The sequence below is a fragment of the Centruroides vittatus genome, unplaced genomic scaffold, assembly GCF_030686945.1.
Source record: "Centruroides vittatus isolate TY-2023 unplaced genomic scaffold, ASM3068694v2 contig_786, whole genome shotgun sequence".
NCBI lineage: Eukaryota > Metazoa > Arthropoda > Arachnida > Scorpiones > Buthidae > Centruroides > Centruroides vittatus.
The window spans coordinates 271,349-294,711 of NW_027122506.1; the positions used below are offsets into that span (position 1 = coordinate 271,349).

The 23,363-nt window shown below is 32.3% G+C and overlaps 1 protein-coding gene across 1 annotated transcript in view; it reads right to left on the bottom strand.

The window, feature by feature from the left end:
• The window catches only part of LOC136981651 (transforming growth factor beta receptor type 3-like), a 34,565-nt gene extending 11,502 nt beyond the window's left edge, over positions 1-23,063 (bottom strand). Inside the window, exons 1-6 of the mRNA XM_067277983.1 lie at positions 22,855-23,063; positions 20,788-21,002; positions 13,556-13,674; positions 13,243-13,449; positions 11,197-11,365; positions 1,141-1,267 (exon numbers count right to left, since the gene is read on the bottom strand). Coding sequence (XP_067134084.1) covers positions 1,141-1,267; positions 11,197-11,365; positions 13,243-13,449; positions 13,556-13,674; positions 20,788-20,872 — 707 coding nt within the window. The 5' untranslated portion in view covers positions 20,873-21,002; positions 22,855-23,063. The remainder of the gene's footprint in view (positions 1-1,140; positions 1,268-11,196; positions 11,366-13,242; positions 13,450-13,555; positions 13,675-20,787; positions 21,003-22,854) is intronic.
• Positions 23,064-23,363: the final 300 nt, after the last annotated feature.

Consider the following 23,363-nt stretch of genomic DNA (forward strand, 5'->3'; position numbering starts at 1 on the left):
AAGTATAGATGTTTTGGAGCGTAACCAGATATTATTATATTCATTTACGACTAAGTATATGCTATTGTAAGTTACTAAAACTGATAACGAGCTTTATAATCTATGGTAACTTAGAATTAAAAAGATATAGTAAATACGGTAGGCTCTCGACTTAATGGACTTTGTGCTTAGCGGACAAAAGAATTTCTGTTGCAAAGAAGTTGTTTTTTTATTTGTGAATAGAATTCATTAAAATATCAAGTCGACGAGTCGGAATTAGTAGTGACGAAAACACTATCGGATACAACGAATAGTTTTTGACATTCGATTAAAATAAAGTTTGGTTCCTGTCGTATAACATTGTTTTTAACAGATTAGTGATGCGTATAAATTACTCAATGTATATTACACAATAATATACCATTCGTGCTTACGTGCTATAACAATATTTTAATACATTGCATACATTGTAAGTTCGTTAATTTATTCGAACTAATGAAGGCGATGCTCCTTTTCCCCAATTAGTCCATTAAATCGAAGCTCTACTATGACTCGATAAAGATAAAAATGTAACACAATTATTTCTTAAATTATAATTTATACAGTAAAACTTCTAATAAAACATATAATACAATAGAGTTTTATTTGCATAAATTTTCTGAATTTTCTCTTTCTACAGAGAAAAATTAAATTTTCTCTCACTTACCTGATGATAAAGTATATGCGTATATCTCGTTCTAATATGATTTATAAGAAAATAAAATCATATAATAATATTTTATCTTATTATGTAAAGATTTTTAAATTAGATTTTCGATTCTTCCCGCCGAAAGAATAAAAATTGATTAAAAAAAACCTTGACATCTTATACGGAACGTGTCGTAATTCGTATGTGCAAAAACAATGCGAAAAATATATAAACAAGCTTTTTTTTCTTATATCTTAAGTTCGACTAATTCAAAATAGAAGTTGCTTCAGAGTTGTAATCAAGACTTGGATCAAAACATCTTATTAAATTAAAGATGTCAAGGTTGCAGAGCTTTCAATTACGACACAGAGTTAGTGGAAAAAAAAACAAATAAAATAAAATTTGTTATTGTTTAAACTCATTAAAAATGGAAATATTTTTAAATTATGTAAAAATATATTTTTATTTCTTACCGATTAGGATCTCTAATGCTTCTATCTGTTACACAACCTGAGGTTGCTTGAGGTTGAACGTGAACAGCCCTTATGTTTCCTGATGGAATCGTACTGCTTGTATTGCAGGTATCTGCAGCTTTATCATCTACATAATAATGACGATACGTTTATAATTCATAATATAAATCAAAATCACATATTCTAATGCTAATTTTATGCTTTATAAATGCTATAACGTATGCAAATTTAATGTATAAAATGAACAATTTCCCGGAAAAAGTTTTTACGAATTAAAATAGCGTCGGAGTCGAATTATTTTAAAATATTCGGGCGTTTATTAAATATTGTACGCAAAGTACGACAACTTTATTGTTTTTCTTTTTTATATTCTATAAAACTTCGACTGTTTTCTTTTTGTATTTTTAGTAAGATGGAGTGCATAATTTTAAAAAATAAGTTTTTTTCTTACGTATTTTAGATTGAATTGCCTCACACCTTACTAAAAAACTCGATACCTTTTACTTAAATAGAAACTATAAATTAGCCGATAATGGAAAACCAATTTTTTTAGGTGTCGTATACGTTAATGTTTTTGACTCTACAGATAATATTGGATGTAATTCAAACAAGATAATCAGTCACATACTGCAAAACTATAATCTTATATAAACAAATAATGTACTTCAGATTCTTCTTCCTCTTAACTATCGTTTATCACATTAATCAAAATCATAGTAATTCTTTGAGAATTGTAAATATGACACTTGTAACATGTGTCAAATGAAAATTTTTTAAATAATAAGGTAAATTGTTTACTAAAATCTGACTGAACAGATTATATATATATGCGTAAATATAAGGGAGAGATAAAGGATGACAACCTCTATGTTTTTAATTAAAAATTCACTAGGATAGAGTTTTGAGGCTCTTCTCAGAGCCTCAAAATTATTCCACTGTATGGCTGTTTTGTTCCAGAGATATGTAGCTTGAAAAAGCAATTATAAAGACACTTATAAGTGCATGCATGCATGTGTGTATATACAGTAGAGCATTGATTATGCAACCCCCGATTAACCGACTGTGTTCTAGTCGGCAAATTCAAATGTCCGCTAGTGATGTGGCGCTACAATATTTGGTTGTCTTGGCTACTTTAATATTACTTTTGTTAAATTTTTGCATGTTTTAGCTGGCAGCACTGGCTCGACCACGAAAGGGAGGCTAGTATTTAAACCAGGCCTAATACACTATACTAACAATGTACTTTTTCATACTTTTCGGTTATCCAACCAACCCCAGTCCCCGATTAAGTCGGATAAACGATGCTCTACTGTATATATATATATATATATATATTTCTCCTGGAGTGTTTTTAATTTTAATCGCGTATTCATCCTGGATATTTGTTACACTTTCTGTCCATCTTTTCTGGTATATTCTATAAAGTGTATGATACATACATATAATATAAGTATAAAACTATATGTTTAAATAATAGAAACAAATTTCAGACATTTAAAATAAGGTTTATGTAGCTTTTAACGTGGAAATTTATAATTATAATGGATAGATCTTGGATAAAATCTATGTTTATATCGTTTGTTATCACACAAATGAAATATTTAAAAACTACAATTTGATAATCTATACATATAAAAAAGTTGCATAATACTTTAAAGTTTAAAATGATAAATTGTTTTAGAAAAAACTATGTCACCAAACCTCTCCCAATGCTGATTTAGGTCAAATTATTTCATGAATGTTTAGAAAAAGTTTTACGAGAAGAAAAAAAACAAATAAGTTTCAGCATATTCTAATTAACGTGCGTGCAAGTAAACAGATTACGGTACTTTATATGTCTATATTAAATATATATAAATAAAATTAGCATATTTATTAGACGTGTGGACGTATGTTAATTTATTTTAACGCCACTAATTCATAAATAAATCATCTTTTACTATATTTTCTAATATTGTTACATAAATGTCAGAGGAACGTTAAACTTTTCTTTATCATTTTAAATATTTTTGAAGTTTAAGAACAGTTAATGGCCGAATTAATTAACGCACCTTTAACAGTGCACGAAGTTAAAAGAAAGCTAACATTTCAACCCGGTTAAAGGCCATGTTCGGGCAAGAATCAAAAGGGGGAATGCTAGCGTCAGAAGGAATAAACTCTAATAACGTAAACAAGAGGGGCGGTGGCTACCATACACGAGGATGGCCCATTAACTGGGTTGAAAATGTTGCCATTCTTTTAACTTCGTCAATTGTTAAAAGGTGCATTAATTTACTCGGCTGTGTTACAGAAGTGGCAAGCTCATCACCAATATTTAACAGATTGACTCATAATACACAGGCATTCAAACATTTAAATGATTTGTTTGAAATTTCCAAATGCTCAAAGGATTTTGAACACTTCTTTGATGTGTTTGTCGCAAGTCTGCTATGTTTGGTCGCAAAAACAAATCTCAAATAAATCTTGGCCTCCTTCGGTTATTTTAGAGTTGTACTATTCTTTTTTAAGGGCGTTATGTATAATTTCCATACATAAAATCTCACTAACCTCAAAAATTAGTCCTAAATTATCACCTTTATAATGTTTTTACCTATTCCGAAGGTGTATCGGGTGATCGAGATTAGTGAGATTTTACGTACTAAGTCGTCCGGTTAGAATTTGAGGAAGTGTTAATATAATTTCCATTTTAAAACATTATTATTTGCAAAAACTTTAATTTAAGACTTATTCCCTGTATTTAAAAAGAAAAATTCATAAGGTCATTGTCCATAAAAAATAAACAGGTCACAAATTAGCCATTAAAAAAAAGATTTGTTTTTCTAACCATTACTGTTTACCTTGTTTTTATGGCATGCATTTCCTGTAAACAGTAATATCTGATAAGTATTTAGGTACAATCTAAACGACATATCAGATATTAAATTTATATATTTCTATTGTTACTTTTACAAATATTTTACGGATTAAAGTAATTATTATTATTTAAAATGAATACCGTATTTCCTGGTGTATAAGACGACATTTTAACCCAGGAAAATCTTCTCAAAAGTCGGGGGTCGTCTTATAGGGCGAGTATATCCCAAACTATATTTTAACTGTAAAAATTTGCAGGTCAAATCTAAATCCTTCAGAATGGTAAACAGAACCTTTATTATCTTGACTATCCGGCCAATATTATACTATTTATGAGACATGTCCAAAAAATAAGCTACAGCTTATTATGTGATAAGTGTAAGCTGCCAAGATGTGTCTTAAGAGGTCCAAAACGGTAAAAATTAGCGAGTGCTACGTTAGAACTATGTACAGAATGGTCCGTTACTTCCCATCCACACTTTTTTAGTCGATCTAACGTCTGGAATGCAATATGGAAAGTTGCATTATCATGCAGCAAGTGTACCATTTTTCACATAGTCCAGACTTTTTTGGCATTTTTTGACCTATAAAGACACATCTTGGTAACTCGCGCTTCTCAGATGATGAAGTCAAAGATGCAGTCATGGATTTGTTCAAATCATTAAGCGGAAAAGCTTTCCAGAAGGAAATTTTTGCCCTTGTCTCCTGCTGGGAAGAGTGTTTAAAAAAGAATGGAGACTACATAGAAAAATAGCTTGGACTGTGTACTTTCAAATGGATAATTCAAGTTTTTAATGTAATTTGTTATAAAAGACTGTATCTTACTTTTAAGACGTACCCTGTATGATAATATATCAAGTAATAACCAAGACACTCGAGAGCTTGTAGGAGGGTCCAGAGTTGAATGGTCCCTATTGCTCTTTTTTGAAAAAATGAAATATATAAAATGTTTCTTTATTAATTTATAGTGGGAACCCATAAATTTAGGGAAATTTCCCAGCCCCAATATTAATTAAAATAAAATACAAGTTTTCCTTATAAACTTATGTATAATATTTAACTCAAAAAACACATTTAATACATAATGTAAAACTGTAATTATAGTCAATTTAAAACATTAAAAACAGAAAAATAAGTCAATATATTAAAGAATTATCAATAGCCTTTGTACGCCGAGTCGTTTATAAAATTTTTCCGTTGTATATCAGAATTAAAGTACCGATTTACGATGAAAAATTTATACGAAGATTTCGGAAACTCGATACGTTAAATTATTTATTGAATTCGTAGAATTTTCCGTATAAATTTTTCATCGTACGATCAAATATTTACGCGTATGCATAGTTATATACGGTACGAAAACTATACGACCCTCCAGACTAATAGCATTTCTTTTTCTTGTATTTGCCGAAAATACGAATTCTTAAACATTTGTATTTTCGACGAATATCTAAACATTTTATCAGAAAAATAGAACGGTTTACGTCCGATCACGTCGGCTCGCAATTAACGTGCAAGTTAAATTTATAGATTTAATAGATTGTTATCTGTCATGCGATGTAGTATATGATTTATCGCATAATTTATTTTTAATTCCTAAATTTATTTTATTTATTTGGGATAAAATTTTAATAAATTAATCGAGTAACGTATCGGGAACTCGGTATTTTATTACCATAGCATTTATTCGAATTTTAAATTTTACAAAATGTATTAACTTGCGTAAGGTATAATGAATAATAATATTTCTCAAATTTATTACAAGTTTAAGCTATACTGCTTGTTATTTACTGCTATTTTACTGATTTATATTATTTAGATGTATAAAGCAATGTATCGAAAAGTTATATAAAGTATACTAAGGAATATAAATTACAAGCATTTCTTTTGTAAATTATTCTAGTTATTAATGCGCGGATCGGCGTCTAATCTCATTTTTTTTTATATATCGTCATTTTTAGTAGGTTTCTTATTATATTTATTCTAAGATAAGATCTAAATTCTGTGAAATTGAAACTTTATTATACTCTGATTGGTATCTAAGCAATGACAAAACAGCCAGGGTGACTGTCCTATAATGCCGAAATAGAAGAGGCATAAAAACTTTAATTTTTTAATATTTAATTATTAAATTTTTGCTCTGAAGTTGCTACATTTTTTCAAAATTATCGATAATGTGCTATTGATGTCATTCGCGTGTACGAGAACGTACGTTATGCCGTTAAATTACGGCGGCAACGATTTCCCATCCGCACTAGAGAACGGCAAGGTCTTTATTCGAAGCTACGCCGCAGAGGAGATTATAAAAATACTTAAAATATATTGTTATTTTTTTTTTTTTTGTAGATGCACCGTAACAATGCTGTAAACTCATTATCGCAATGGGATTAATTTTTTAATTAATTATGATTGTAATCAAGATATTGTAATGAGTTTTTCATTATTAATGAACATTATCATTATCTAAATCATTTACATCCATTTTGTTTGTTTAATTTGATGAATTTTTTTTTTTCTTTCTTTAAAAATTCTAAACAGATATCGAGCGGTCGTATTAACCCTGTTACAAAAACAAAGTAATTAGAATAATATTAAATATCGTAAGTAATAAGTAGAAGTAATATCACATGTGATACTGTTGATTGGTTTGTTTAAGTAGAATTTATTTCAAATTTATATGCATTGCGACGCAATAATTCAAGTGTCGAATGCATTTACGTAAAGGAAGTTTAATGGTATTGGCAGTTTAACTAGAATTAACATTAGAGGGTTCACATTAGAAAATGCTAAACCTGCATTCGTCCCTGTACTAAAAACGGACCTTTAGATATTGTATACGTGTGTGTGTATAAGTGCATTTGTTGCGTTCGAGTATTCTTTCTTTATTTATTAACAAAGGTAAATGGAGGGTCCTCTTCCCGGTTCACTATTAACAGAATTACAAGAGAGTAGAATTTAAAATAAAACTTCTAAAATCAAAATAAATACTTAGTTATTGCTTTTAGATTAAGCAGTCGATATAAAGGAAGAGGAAGCGATTGTGAAATCCTGAAAAACATTTGAACAATTCGTTTTTTTTTATAATTATCATTAAAAATAATAAAACTGTAATTGGTTAACTGGAAAGGATATATAAAAGGATAGTGCTGAGTAAAAATGTTTTTTTTTTCTTTTCTGCTAAGAAGCTAGGGGCTATGTATAATATTAAAAAAAATTCAAATCATTACATAAATATTCATTAAAATTGCATATTTGTTAGAAATTTACGGATATTTTTGCTAGTGTTAATTCGTTAAAAACGTCATCTTTACTTTATTTATTCGTGTTATAAATATATATAGATTTTAATATATAATATATACACGTTCGTGCGTGTATTTTTGCTTTAAGAAATTCATTATTTTCATCCCTTTCCATTTAAAGAAAATAAACATTTAAAATAAAAAGACATTTATTTAAGAAAAATACATTTTTCAATCATCAATTTTTATTTGTAAAGTCAAGCACAAGAGGAGGAGAAGAAAAAAAAAAAATGAGAAGTGGAAATTCATAATTTTTACTCACTTGAAAATTTACCTCAAGTGCACTCAACTTTCTCTGCACGTTGAGGCAAAGATCTTTATCAAATAAATATTCTAACACATTAATTTTAACATGTAATGTGCCTTTCATTAAAAATACATTTATTTAATGAGTGTTGTTTACGCATTCACACGATAGCAACGATATATATTTTTAAAAGGTTTCAATGATTATTAAATTAACGTCTATGTAATACAGACTTTAATCCTTCAATAAAATGTATTACGTTTTGATTATTTGTATATAAATCGATAGCAAATTTCGTGAGAACGTTTTTAAATTGAATTAAATGATCCCTTGGGGCAAATTACGTAGCATATTCTAGACAATATACAGGGTGTCGTAAGTCTGAAACCATAGGAGTTACGTTGATCTTTGTCTATTCTTTTACAGATAGGTGTCAAGTAAGGAGGAACAAAGGTCTAGTTATTTTGATCACGGGGACTCGTTTTGACGGCGAGTCTGTTCAACTCTTTATACATCCCACAGTTAGTACGAGCGTGCCGAAAGAGTTTAACAGACTGCATCCAGACTTCCGATTAATCCGGTGTAGATGCAGCCCGTTAAATTCGTCGGCAACTTCTCCCGGCTGCATATACCCATTATGAAAATAACTTAAAAATTGTTCCTCCTTACACTGTGCTTTACTTCTGAAAGAATAAACAAAGATCAACGTAACTCCTATGGTTTCGGACTTATCGACACCCCGTACGTTACGTTTAATTATTATTTATTAAAATTATAAACAATATAGAAAACCAAGCAATTTTTTGATAGATATAAATCAAAGTAAGAGGTTTGTGTACTGAAGACGTGTGTAAAATATTTGATCCCGTCCGTATCACGTTTCGTATATTTAAATTATTTACATAAATGAGATGTCTAATACTAAATGAATGTACAAAAAGTTTACTTGAGAGGAGTCAACTTAGCAATGCAGTTGGCTTTCTATACTTGCTGCTGCCTTGGTGTACATCACGAAAAACATGTAAACATTCATTTACTATTGACTCGAGAAGTAAAATTTCCAACTTTTTGCAGACATTACCGAGTCTACTCCCAAATAAGCTTCTCATTTAATCACCCTTTCATATCAAAAAACCTATCGACAGCTTAACTGTTAAGATTCAACGAACTAAATACAAATAAAAGCATTAATATTTTTATAAGTTTTCCCGTAAACAACTCCCGAAGTCATAGAAGCACTATCAAAAATTCTTCGCACCAAACTGTATAGGATGATTTAACGATAAAATATCTTAACATAACATTAGAGCAATTTAGTAAATAATTTTCCAACCGTAAACTGTGTACGGTCGACGACACAGAAGAGCATTTCGGTTACTAATACAGAGTTTCTATTTGAGAAACCCGGACCGAACCCTTCCAAACTCGCGACCGAAACGAAAATCGTGGACGACTTTCCGTCGACGTGTCGCAAGAGTTAAAAACAGCAAACAAATTAATTCTTTCCGAAACGGCGGTCACGATATCAAACTCGTCTCTTCTTTCGGTAGAGATTTAATCAATCTTTAATTCTTCTCCTCCTTACAGTATTTACTCTAATGAATGAATGGAGTAGTATCGACCACTAAAAGCGCTAGGCAATTAACATGACCTCTACGAATCCATCCAATTAACTTTTTTCGAGAGGAAACTTCTATACAAAACATTAATGACGCTTGTCTAACAGTGGGGAAAAATCTTAAAGAAAAAAAAGGGGGGGGTGGAAGAGAAGAATTTACATTAAGAAAAAGAAAAAAAAAAATTTATATATGAAATTATTATTGATTAAACAGAAAAGAGAGGAGTAAAAATATATATATATATGACGAATATATCATCATTATTATTACATCTTTTTATGAGTTATAAATGAATTAAAAACAAGGAAAACTGAAGCAATTTATAGTTTTACACAATAGCGATAAAATTAACTTGTATGTACCAATATATATATATAAAAAGGTACAGTACGCTGGGATATATAATAATTTACTAAGGAAAATGGCGAAGAAACAGAAATTTTATTAATTACGTGACAAAAGTAAGCAGATTTTGATAATTAGAAAAGCCTGTTAGGCAATTTGCAGATGGTCTGTTGAAGAAAAACTCCACAGAACTAACGCTATTATATTGAAATATAGGGGGGGTGTGAGAGAGATCGTTCGGCGTACGTCAGTTTCTCATTTACGACCTTTCCGCAGATTAAACTAATTAAGATTTTCTTATTAGAATAATAATTCTTTCGCTACGATTACTTAGTAATTTTTCTTTTCTTATCCAAAAACCCCGTTATTAGGAAAATTCCAAGAAAGAGCGCTCGGCAAACTATAGGATCCGGGTGAGTTACCTTCAGAAAAAAGGGGGGGAAAGCATTGTTTCGACACTTGTTGAGCTCGTAAACAATTTGAAAATTAATATTTTAACCGTCGATTAAGCTTTTAACCGATTCTACAGGCTTTTAACTATATTAAACCATTGCAAGAATGGATCTCACGTCGCCATCTGTAGAGATTTTGGCATTTGTAATGAGGCATTACGGATAATGTCTCTTCGTTCACTTAAACCTGCATTAAAAACTTTAAAAAATAAAATAAAAATTCTCATTATCGATAGAGCGCAATTTGATAAGGAAGTAGCCTTAACAGAAACGGGTTTCTATACCAGAACAGGAGGAGTTATGGACGAATGCAAACAATATATTAGTTAAATAGTAAACCGAATTCTATGCTTGAGAATGTTAGAAGTCATGCTGAGAGGTTACTAGCACGAGTAACGATGCGGAAGCTGTTAAAATTCCTCTTCTTCTTTTCCTTTTAATTTTTTCCTTTTTTGTTCTCACCGAGCAACGTATCCTTCTGTGTTGCAGGTTTTTTTGTTAACTCCTCTTCACGATTATAAAAAGAACAAACATAATAAACAGATATAAATCGCCTTTTTTTCCGCATAAAGATGATACTCGATAGCTTATTAAAGCATTAAAATGGGTTGAACGAAAATTTTCAGTTGCGTAAAAGCGTGCAGAATTTACATTCGAATTTCTTTGCATGGTCAATGGACTGCAGGGGGGGGATTTAGGGAAAGTTAGAAACAAATTTATTTGCATAATTTATTGCATTGATGACTAAGCATCCGAGGAATCAAATTTTAATAGTGTTTCTATGGTATAATCGGCCTTAATTTAGGCGAAACTTCGTGCAACCCACGCGTAAATTACCATCTCGCTTTATCCATAAAATAATAATAATAATATTCTAGAGCAACTTTTACGCCTAGAAAAATTCCGTTTCGGGTTCTAGTAACGATGTATCAACTATAAAAATATTATTACTTCAGGCACGCAACACGACATCCTATTGGTAGGAGAGTTTTCTAACTGGGTGGCCCCCATTAGACAATTGTCAATAGGATCCCGAGTGACTAAAACAACACGGCTCGGTCATTATGCACGTTGTGTTTACATAATTTTCAACGCAACGCTGAATTCTTCACTTTGCAAAGCCGTAAAAATCGGTAATAACGAACTAAACCAGAGTCAAAAAAAGGAGGAGGAACCGGTTGCGATTTAAAACAAACGTTATTTCGGGGAAGATTACACAAACAAAACGGTCCACTTACCCAATCCAACGTATAGATTAACACTGTTGGCCATGCTAATTCGCGATAACGACGTCAGAGCTCCATACTTGTGACGTACCCATCCTAATAACCTTCCAAGAGAAGGCGGGCGTTTTCTCTGTCGTGATAAACGTGACACAGCAGAAACTACCTGAGACTGGTTTGTTACCTGGAAGAAAAGAAAAAAAAACAATTTTTTTTTGCCTATTTTCAGTATATTTACACAAATATAAACACGTATGAATGTAGCAAAGATGGGGAGGGAGAGCGGAGAGAATTTAAAAAAGGGGAGAAAAATAATAATAAAAATAAAAGCACACCACGCTTTTTAATGGCATAGTAAATTTCCGGTCAGCGAGATTGTCGTAAAAATCTAGCCCAAGGATGAAAATCGATAGATTTATGCTTTACTTCTTACACTTTTTTCGTTCGTGATTCGCCGAAGAATCACGAACAAAAGAGGATGTCCGGATAGCCAAATCGGTCATGCAACAGAAATGACCTTTAGCGTCGGGCCCTGGGGGTTACCTGCAAGAAAATTGTCACGATGCCAGTTTTTCTCCTCCCCTCCACTCCCGCAACGCATCCCCCTTTTCTTTTTTTTGTAGAAGTGTGAACACGTTTAACTCTCGATTATCGCAGAAACTGGGACGATTCTATCAATTGCACAATTCGAACGGTGTCAATATAACGTACGCGTGTTGTAAATTCGCCTACAAGTGTCGTTTAAGTGTCACGTGTAAGGATAATCCGCTGTTTTGTTTTATTTTCCAGGAGATTTTTAGGGCATTAAAATCTATATTTACTATTGCGTAAGATGCTCATTATTATGCGAAAAGATTAGGAAACGTCATGATGTCATCCACTGCCCAGAGCCAGTAAAATTTCAAATCTTAAGATCCTGTAAGAGCGATAAGCGCTTTACAAGGTCAACTAGTAGTGTTGTTTTTTTTCCTCTATCTCTCCCCCCCTTGTTTTTTTATTCTTTAAAACTGCATTACACATTCCACGCATATCCAAGAATCACAGGTCAACGCCACACATATAGGAATGAATGGCTCAGCTGTTCAGAAACAGAAGGGAAAGCGCCCACATAACAAACATGGCGGGAAGTCACGTATAATTTAGCTTCTTAATTTAACCTCATAAAAAAAAACTGTTTACGTTAAGAAACGACTTTCTAAATTTAGAAAAATCGTGTTTTCATCCGGGCCCAAATTTATATATTTCCCTGTCTCTCTCCCCTTTTTTTCCCTCCATCTCTCGCAGTAGACTGAACACAATTGATTTAGTAGGGAAAAAATGGGGATACGAGAAAGACAGGACGGAGGAAAAAAAAAAAAAAAAAAAGATAGAAAATCTGAATCGACTGGGGGAAACCCTCCAACTATTGCTTCTACTGTTAATAATATAGCAGCACTGGAGCGACTGAGCGATCATAGGGAGAGAGCAGCAGGAGGAACCAGACCCTACAGTCTTGCGTTTGGGCCTTCTGCATCGATACAAATCGCAAATCATCGACATTGCCCCACTAACAACGAAATGGGGGAAGAGCAGATGGTGCTGACACGGTTTCCATGGTAACCTAACTGGTTGCCTCTTCTTAAGCATCGAAAAGTGATATAATACAACTGCCGTGTTTACTGGAATGAATGTAGGACTGAATTTTAGAATATTTTGTTTAATTTTTCCCCCCTTCCCCCGACGTTACAATAGACGAATTCGGCGAATACCCCCTAAGTTTAGAGGCATCCTGTGCACTTATCCTAGTTTCTGATTCCAAAAAACGCACTAAAATTTAACAGTGCAAAGGCTTCTGTCATTAAGAGGAGTGTAATTGGGACAGTCCCGTGTATAAATGAACGCCGTTAACCCATTTAAAAAGTCGATATTTGCAGTTTGATTTAACCTCGTCCTATCAGAGAAGAATTCCCTTTCAGTTCGACAAACGCGGTGTTATGTTACAGGAAGATGGGGATGAAAGATAACAAAAAAATAAATAAATAAATAACGAAACAAAACAGAGAGAGAATAATAACAACTTACCACGACGGCAATGCGGGAATTTTCAGATAAACGTTCCACTTCAAGCTGCCACATCACAGGAACAGTCGAATGCAGCACCAGAACTATTGGACCTGCGTGGGTGCTGTGTTGAATTTTTGGCATAACTTTCAATCCAACATTGGGTAAATAACCAGAAGGAGACGAAACATTAACCCCCGTATTCTCCAGACTCAAAACATGTACTTCCTGTAAATACACAAGCAAAAAATAAAACACAGTTAAATGACAGCAACGTACACAAACACTTCTTTGATGTGTAGGGTAAAAGAAAAGATAAAAATTAGTTATTAACCTGAGATTTTGAAGTAATTTCTTTACTGGTACATCCACTCACCGATGATACATGTTCTAATAGTGGAGTCACGTAAGGAGAATGAAACCTTGATCTCACATGACAACCAGATGATCGACCTGAGAAATAAAACAGATTCAGTTCCATCTACAGATATTATTAAATGAAAATGGTACCAAATAAATAAAAAGAAAACAGCATAGAAAAAAATTATATATATATATACAGGACTATTGGAAGTTATCCAGTTAGGTAGGTTATACACACACACACACACACACACACACACACACAACACAGTACCAGAAGTGTAATAAGAAACAGCATTAATGGATTTCACAAATGGAATTGATAAGCTTGTTTCAGGAAATATTGAATCCCTTAAACTTTTTATAACATAATGTGACGCTTAATTGTCTATTGAGAACATTACCATGGCTTGTTATCTTAAAAAAATAACACTTGGCTTTGGAATAGCCCACATTTAAAATGTACTTAAGGTAATGCGGCGAAAGATAGTCACTATTTTTTTTTCTAGGAAGATTGCACATAAACAATGAGAGACCATGGGTTTTTTTCAGAGGTCATACAGTTTAATTTTATTGTGCCGGAGCATAAGGTCAAATTTCAAATGTCTGACTTCCATGTGATGAAGATAATTATGCATAATGGCACTTTCCAATGGATGATGATTAGGGAATAGCTAGAGTTGATGCAATAAAAGAATAATGATGCTTTAAAAAGAATGTAAAGTCATTCAGAAGACACTTTTTAAGTGGCTAAAAGGATAATAATGATAGGTAAACCTATATTAATATAATTTCCCCTCATATACATAAGGGAAAAGCTTAAAGGATAATAAGGAAAGTAATCTAAAAAGGATGACAAATCATTCCGAATAAGAAGAATCAAGCAGCTGTAAAGTGGGAATTGATCATCTTACAAAGGCTTTTAACATAATTATCACTAAACAAATGCTTTTTTTCTTTTTAAAGGCATCAAGTTGTAAAATTTGGGAAAGTCACCTGCGACCTTTTAAAGTCTCTGTGACTGTAATATTAAAAGGTTATCTACCTATAAAAATGTCTGAAAGAAATTCTCAGAAGACTTTTGAAGGAATTAATCAATAATTATATATAAGTTATATGAGAATTTAAGATGATCATCAATATAACTTTAACTAATTGAAGAACAAATCTTCACTTAAAATATATATATTTTTTAAGTTATTAAGCTATCAAAAGCTATAAATTTAAAGGGTAAATCAATTATTAAAAGCTTTTAGAGTTTAAATAATAAAAAAATGGCCACCAGCAAGTTTAAATTATGAACAGATGTAAAGTTAAAGATCATTATTTACTAGTTTTTAAGAGTGATTAAGTTAGTATTGGTCTTATAAAAAAACGTTATGTTATCATATGTTAGATGTTTTTAGGGTATCAACCATTAAAAAGAAAAAGAGAATCACTCTTATATATTCATCTCTTAACATGGATTTGATTTAAAGAATGTTTAATTGTTCGAAAATTGCAGTGTTTTCATTATAAAAGTGCTTCTAATATTGTTAAAATATACTTCAGTTTGTACATTAATACCTTTAAAATTAATAAGTGTTGCAGTAATACTCTTAAGTTTGTCAGTAGTGACTACTGATACCGATCATTAATTTTAATGAGTAAATATGTAAAAAAACTTAATTAAATACCATTTGTAAATTATATTTTAATGTAATAATCACATAAAATAACTTAACAGGTGTCTCATTCTTTATTAAACCGTAAAATATGGTTAATGTAAGGTAGATTAAGTTCCGAGACATATATACTAACCTAAGGGATTTCGTATTATTAACAACCACCCTTTTCTAACAGGAATTTTATTACAAATAAGGTTTATTTTCCATCTACTCGTCCTAATAACTATTATACTCGAAGCGATAAGTGTTAAGAAAACCGTTCCAAGCAATTTAATGAATTTCGGTGGCTCAAACTCATCTTGAGGGATAAATAATGGTTTATCTTTCGCTGTTTTTACTATCAAAACATTATTTTTCCTCTTAAACAAGAGCATAAACACTCATTATAAAGTAAGAAAATTAACTTAAAAACTTCCATTAATTCGAAAGAAAATGGTACCATGCAGTTAATAATCAATCATACCGCAATAACAAAACCCAAATGACATTTTAATCTATAACAGAATAATTCAAACAAGCGTAAACAATAGAAGTGTTTTACTATAGTATTGTGTATTCATAAAAAGTGATACAATTGATAAACAATGTTAACATTTGTACAAGATATTATCTATTTCCACCTATCTAAAAGAGAGACCATAGTCCACTTCTAAAGATCTTGGACACGCTAACAAGCAATCAATATGTAGTACACACACATGTGTATATATATATATATATATATATATATATATATATACTATACACACACACACACACACACACACACACATCACAGTATATAACAGAATTGGCACAGTGCCAATTTAATTACATATCTCTCCGGTAGGGGTGCTACTGTCTGTTGGCAGATACAGAACAAAAGATTTGTTTCTTTTTTACATTGTCAGGAGGAGGGAAAAAAAGAACACAAGAAATATCATTTAATCCCTCTATTATGGCGCCAATTGTTAGCATCACAGTTATATAATTCTTCAAAACAGAAAGTAAACAACTATTGTTTTTTTTTATTGTTTTAACTGGTGGAATCGTGTTTAAAATCAAACACTACTACACAATTTTCAGTTATTGAAGTATTGTTCTTATAATACATAAACTTGTGTGTTTATTGTATAGATACGTCTGTGTCTCTTCACGTGTAGAGAAATATGTATGTAAAATTACGTATAACAATGGATTGTATGTGTATAAAACACTAGAAAAAAATAATTAAGAAAACGTTTGTAAGTTAAATATACGTAAAAAACGTTCGATTATATGAATAATTCGACATTATTAACGTTCATAAGCCACTTTATAAGCTACAGTATTATAGAAAAAACACGTTAAAAACACAATACAAATACACGTTTCTCGTGTGTAAAAAGACAATACATTAACGTTTACAAACGCAAATGTATAAAAAAAAATCACGTGGCACTGTCGTAAAAAAAAACGTTGACAAATTTTTTGTAGTGACATCATCACGATGGAGTTTATGTATTTAAATACGTTGATACATTTTTTTTCTGGAGGGAAAAAAGCGCAGTGTTTCGTTGTTGTTTTAAGGGGATTAAACGACGTTAACAATCCGTGTCGGCTTAATCGTTTTTTTATGGTTTTAAAACGTTTCCAATGTAATTTCTAAACATTGTAAGCTGATAAAAATCGATATAAACTCGTTAAACCTCAGATTATCTCAATTATTAATGGTTAAGTTATTGAAGTAAAGATGTAAAACCAGGAGAAAAAACAAGAGGAATGAAGTAGTAAACTGCACGAGAGCCTCCTATTGTTTTTTTTTTTTTTTTTTTTGTGGTTTCCTCTTCTGTTTTTAGTGTTAAGCACCTAACACAAGGATAATCAATTGGGATATTCAAAATGGAAGAGAAGTTCGCTAGAAATTTCTTAACAGAATTGTAATCTTGTAGAAAGAAACAACAAACTATAGTATTTCTATCGATTTTGCTTTTCCCCTGCCGAAGCAAGAGAGTGGTGGTAACCATACCGAGCACTTGTATCTTTTGTGTATCAATAATTACAGATACACGGTAAATGTAACCCATTTAAACTGCATTGTATCGCTAAAGGAATTAATATAACGTTATAAAAATATAATTTAGCAACGTAAAAGGCGAAGGGCGTTCCTATTGTCATTACGAGGAGAAGGGGGTAGTCGTTGAGTATTGATTCGTTCTCTAGCGAACATTCGTTCATATTAGCCCATTTCCAACTTTGGCATTTTGCCTCCAATGCAGTTTGATATAGTTTTTTCCCCCTTACTTTACCCCTCGAAATACCCCGAACGTTGGAAAAAAAAAAATAAAATTATTTCTTCTTCTTCCAACCAACAGCAGTTGGGTGTGGGGGATTTTTTTTTCGGTTGTATGAAAAGAAACACACTACTATCAAAAAGAAGCTGAGCGTGAGAAAGGGTTACATACAGGCACACACGTTCACCCCTGTAACCATAGTGATGAGGTGGGGTAGAGGGAAAATTCGCATGTTTTTTGATACGAAACGGGAGAGGGATGGAGGCCAAATTTGGGTAGGGTCGGGGAGAGGAGGGTTCTCCCCATATTCTAATTTCCCAGTGGGAAGATTGGACAGGGGGATTTTTTTTCGATCTGCCTTTCTTTTCTCATGATTGTGACTAAGCCCATCTGCGTCTGGGGTAGGAGAGGGTCGTTTATCAGTGGGTGATGTCATCCCCGATGCCTGACTCACCCCTTTTTTCCGGTGAGGGGAGACTGAAGGATTAACGTCCCGATATTTTTTTAATACTTTTTTTTTTGTGGCTATCCCCTGTGCCAACTCTTTTATTCCCAGCTGCAGCAGTAGCAGACAAAGAGAAAGGGAAAGGGTTGGGGGGTTTTTTGTGTGAATGCACGAAAGGGGTTACGCGCAGTACAACCTGAGGCCATGAATGATGACAAAGAGAAAGTGGAGAGTTGCTAAGTTAAGTTTTACAGCATTTTAGAATGGCGAAGTTTACTAGGTGCAATGTATAACAATGCATTAAGACTCGTTTTATCCTACACCACTAGAATTCAACATACAAACTCGATTTTTAAATGTACTATTTACTACGTTTTCTGGCTAAATATGTATTTCCTATAACTTAATATATTTAAAGATAATTAAAAAATATTAAATTTTCGCTTACTTTAAACAGAAAACTAATTACATTAAATCTATATAAGCGATTTTATCAGTTCTTAACTAGAAATTTCAGCGTAACAAGATTAAATGCGTACCAAGTAACTCATTAGTCAAGTCATTATCTAAAAAATATAACATTTTAAAGCTTGGTATAATCATTAAATTATAAAAATTCATATTTTACCACGTAGAAAGTTTAAAAATACACTAAAAAATCGATAGAACAGCTATGTGTGTGTATATATATACACACACACATAACCTTCCACTCGAAATCGTTCGGATTAACCTAGATTTTGCCAAATAAAACATAAAATTCTAACGAAATACGAGAAGTAAGGCATGTAAACAATTATAAATTGTAAGAATAACTAAAGACACGTGTAGTTATTCCAGTAAAACAATGACAAATGTAGATACTAAGATTGATGAAGTAGAATAGCAACTGATATCTCCCTTTAACTGCAGTTGTACTTTGAACACCTGCTGAACTGAACAAACTTATAGTATAAAAACTTATTAGCTGTAGAAAGTCTACTGATAAATTTTGACAAGCCTACTAAATTCATAAATCAAATGTTAAATGAATGAGTGTGTGTGTATAAGTTGGCACACCTATTATAGAGTTCAAGTGAGAAAAATAAAATTATGGATAATACAAACATCCAGCACAAACCACTTAACCACAAGAAGAAGAAGAAAAGAAAAAAAAATCACTGAAGTATACCAGAATAAATCTACTAACACACAAAAGATCCAAGTTTAATGTTTTTTTCCCCAATTCTCCCCACGCAAATTCAATGAGAGGAGAATTTTTTTCCCTCTCTAATTTAATTTTTTTTTTTTTAATTCCCATCTGCACCAGGTGTGGAAAGCCATTCGACTTTAACTCTTTATTCACGAAAAACTTTCCCAGCGGGCCAGAAGGGGAAAGTGTCCACAAAAAAACAGTACTGGTTATTTTTTCAAGCCAGACAACAAAGGGTTAAAATCCACCCCCCCCCAAAAAAAACACAATTTACTGCAGGATGTACAGAAAAAAATATATATATATATACCCATTGGGGTCTAACCCTATGATCACATCTGTCTGGAAGTAGCAGACTGTCGAAAAAAAAGGGGGATGATACACAAAGCCCTCGTATTTTTTAAACCTTTCCCCTTTCCCGAGTTCCGTTCCCAGCCCTTTAAGGCCATCTGTCACAAAAGGGGTTCCAAGCCAGTTTTTTAATCCCCCGACGTTTTTGAGGGAGCACAAAAAGCTCTCCCTGAAAGGCCTCTCGCCAATGAGGGACCAGGCAAACTGTCTGTCTCAGACATCCAGGGGGAGAAAAAAGCAGACAGAATGTTAAATCAGGAGGAAAAAAATATATTACAAACACACACGTATATATATATATAAATCCATATAATAAACTTATTAAAATTAATAAACAGCTGTTAATCAGATCTGCGTACACCCAACGCCTCGTACAGTTTCCTGTCGTCTCCCTCACTATAAATACACGTCTTGGTGAATTTTTATGTGTAAGTGACGTCAGAGAAGACAAATCGGAGTAAAATACACGTATAAATTCTGACGTAAAACGTACAAAAATACGGTACGAAAGATGTGTTTTCGGGGGGGGAGTTGTTCGATGGGCAGAAAAAAAACTGCTTTAAAAAAATTATTTTTCTCGCTAACTTTGATGTGGAATCGTGTATATAAACAACAAATAACGTACCCGGTCACCTCTCTTTTATATATTAACGATGAAAAACGCCGCGATCATCATTCTGTCACGCGAATCGAATACCAAGACCGGAAGTTGTGTTCGTGAGCGGTCACGCACCGCTCACGACTGATTGTCGAGAGGATAAAAACTCACCAAAACTACTATACAATTCTCTCTCTCTCTCTTTTTTTTCTATATTTTAATCTCGATTTTTATTCGTACGGTCGAAAATTCGATATTTTATTCTCCCCCCAAAAGTACAGAAAAAAATCAATAAACGACACGAAAACTAAACACGAAAAAAAGGGAGAGAGAAAGAGAGAGAGAGAGAGAGGAGGGATTCTGAGTTAGTAAAATGGAGAAAATTTTATATTAAAATTTTAGTACCGTTAGAAAGGAAGAGGATTACTGGCACACACACAAAAAAGACCTAGCCTTGGGGGTTTTTAGTGGGTGACGCCGTTATACCCCTTCCTGGCCCCAACGCCTAAAAGGGTGTATGTGCACCCTTCAAAGCAAGCCAGATGTTTAACTCTGGGATAGTTCGACTGGGTTTTTTTTTGTGTGTGTGTGTAAAGAATAAATCAACTTCTACCAAAAACTGCAATATATATATATATATATAAAATGGCATATAAATTCGTATAAAATGTAGAACAGAATATTAATAATATACATACCTTCAACATAAACCATTCTAGATGCCAGGTGACTTAACTGTACTAAAAAGTACAGAGTCAGGCATCTTTCCACATTTGTCCCCATGGTTATTTCTTTTTATGGAGGTTTTCCCCCAGATTTGGAGGTAAAGGTCACACTAGACCCCAGTGTTACTCCTTAAGTCTAGCAGGGATTAAAGAATCAGCTGAAGAAATGTTATCTGATGTAAGATAACCTGTAATAGAAAAAAAAAGGAGACAATTAAAAAATAGGATTTACACATTTTAAATTATAAAAGAATATGTATCTGTTCAGTGTTAATGGTATATTCATATATAAAAATAATATTTAAAGGTCAAATGGAAGCTGCGATGAAAGATCAAATGCTATCTACGGCAGTTGTATGCGCATTTGCCAAGTGTTAACCTAATTAATTATCAGCTGTTACTAGCTAATGATTTATTATGTGATAAGAAAAAAAATAATAATTTATCACTGTTTTCAATTCCAACCAGGCAGATAAAGAAAGAAGAAGGGGGAAAAAAACAATAATCCTCAGAGAACATTGCTAAAGACATTCAAGCTAAAGTATGTATAAAAATACTACTCAAGTTACTGCCACTCTCTCAATCTTTCTCAGTAAAAATAATTGCCACTGAAGAACAATTGTAAATCAAAACCTTTCTCAGAGTATCATAAAACAGTTTCCAGTTAAACATAAAATATATAGACATATTACACAAGCTGGTAGAGAATATGGTTTCCCCTTCTCTTCTTGTGGAGGAGATAAATGTGAGTGTGACTATAGGAGCAATCAGAGTTCACATTAAAAAGAAAACCCCTTTATGAAAAGTACAGAGAAAAATTATAAACACTATTTTTGTTTTGTTTCTGTTCTTCATTTAGCCTCCAATCTATTGCTTTCTATAATGGTTACTATTTATAAAGATACTTCAAATGTGTGCTAGTAAAATGGAAGTAAAACAGCTCGGGTGGAGGGCATTTAATTAATAAAAGCGGGATTATGGATTTAATTTGCTTCTTCCCGCAAAATTCCCATCCTTCGATTAAATCGCCGTCGGAGTATTGGTCGAACAATTAGCAATTGTCATTTTAAGCGGCCGGGAAAGAGTCGAGTTCCTATTTATTGTTTTTCTAAAGGAGAAGAATGATATCCTTTAGTCGGCATTATGAGATTCTCACATGGAAGAAGTGTATAATCTTTCTACAAAATTCCTAGAAGACATTGAAGGTATCTATGAAGAAAAATCATCTCAATTACAATCCCATCTGAAAACACAATGAGCTAGTGTTTTATTTATGTATCCCTTGTAGTAAATTTTTGTTATAGGTAATGTAATGTCATACTAATAAGTGGATAAAAGGTACTGCCATTAAAGTTTAATAAATCAAAAAAGAGAAGGGACATTAAAATAAGAAACCTAACGGAGACGAGCATCCACTTAATAGTTTTTTTTTAATGCCGCGGCCAAAAAGGAGTGCTAAAATTTTAAGTAACGCAACACCGCGCGTAGCGGGCGACCCTAATTACTATTAAAAATAGGTTAATGAACAGTAACTACACGCTGTCCATCTGACATTACCATAAAACATAAGAGCATGTAATTGAATTCTTTTTATGCAAAATCTACCCACAATGGATTGTAAAGTACTCAAAATAATTCATTCTTTAGATAAAGGGTTAAAGACACCCCTTTCATGACTAGATTTTTATGATAAACAAGTTATTTTTGAATGTAGTATGTATATACATGTTCCAAAGCCAATTTTATATTGTCTGAAAGATAGAAATCTGGAAGAAAAACACATGCAACACACAACAACACATGACATATTCCATGTGTGATCAATGGAACCCTTTGGTTCCATTGATCACACATGGCTTTGGTTCCATGGATCACACATTTAAATGATCTTATTTAATGTAGAAATTCCTGTAATTCAATTCAAAAGCTTAATGGAATATATATTTATATATACATATGTAATTTTTACAGTAAAAAAACATTATAAACAATGTATACAAAGTCAACCATGTATAAAGGAGTATTGGAAACATGACTCACCTCAGTTATCTTGACACCCGATAACACAACCCAAACAGATTCACTTCAGTGACGTAGAGCAATAACACAAGATTCACAAAACCAATACTGTTATTACTTTATATTGATGCATTATTCCATATTTACCAGACAACTCCGTCCTACGTCTTTCCTCCACCGACTCCAAACGTCAACTGATTGACGTCGGTGCAGGCACGATGTCAGAGGAGACGTCACACAAGAATTCCTGCTTAGCGCCATCTGGTGGACGTTAAATATTTCGGGAAATCGAATGCGGTAGGTCGATGTTATAAGGAAGTAATAAATATTATTTTTAATGTAAACAGAAATAACTTATTATTATTATTATTATTATTTCTTTTTTATGTTTTTATAACCTTTAAGATTAGGCGTTGATAATAAAAATATTACCAAAATTTGAAAATTTAAATTCGAACAAATAAATTTGATTAATTGGTCGATTAGCGGCGTCACGTGATACCGGCGTTTTCAAATATTAATTCAAAACA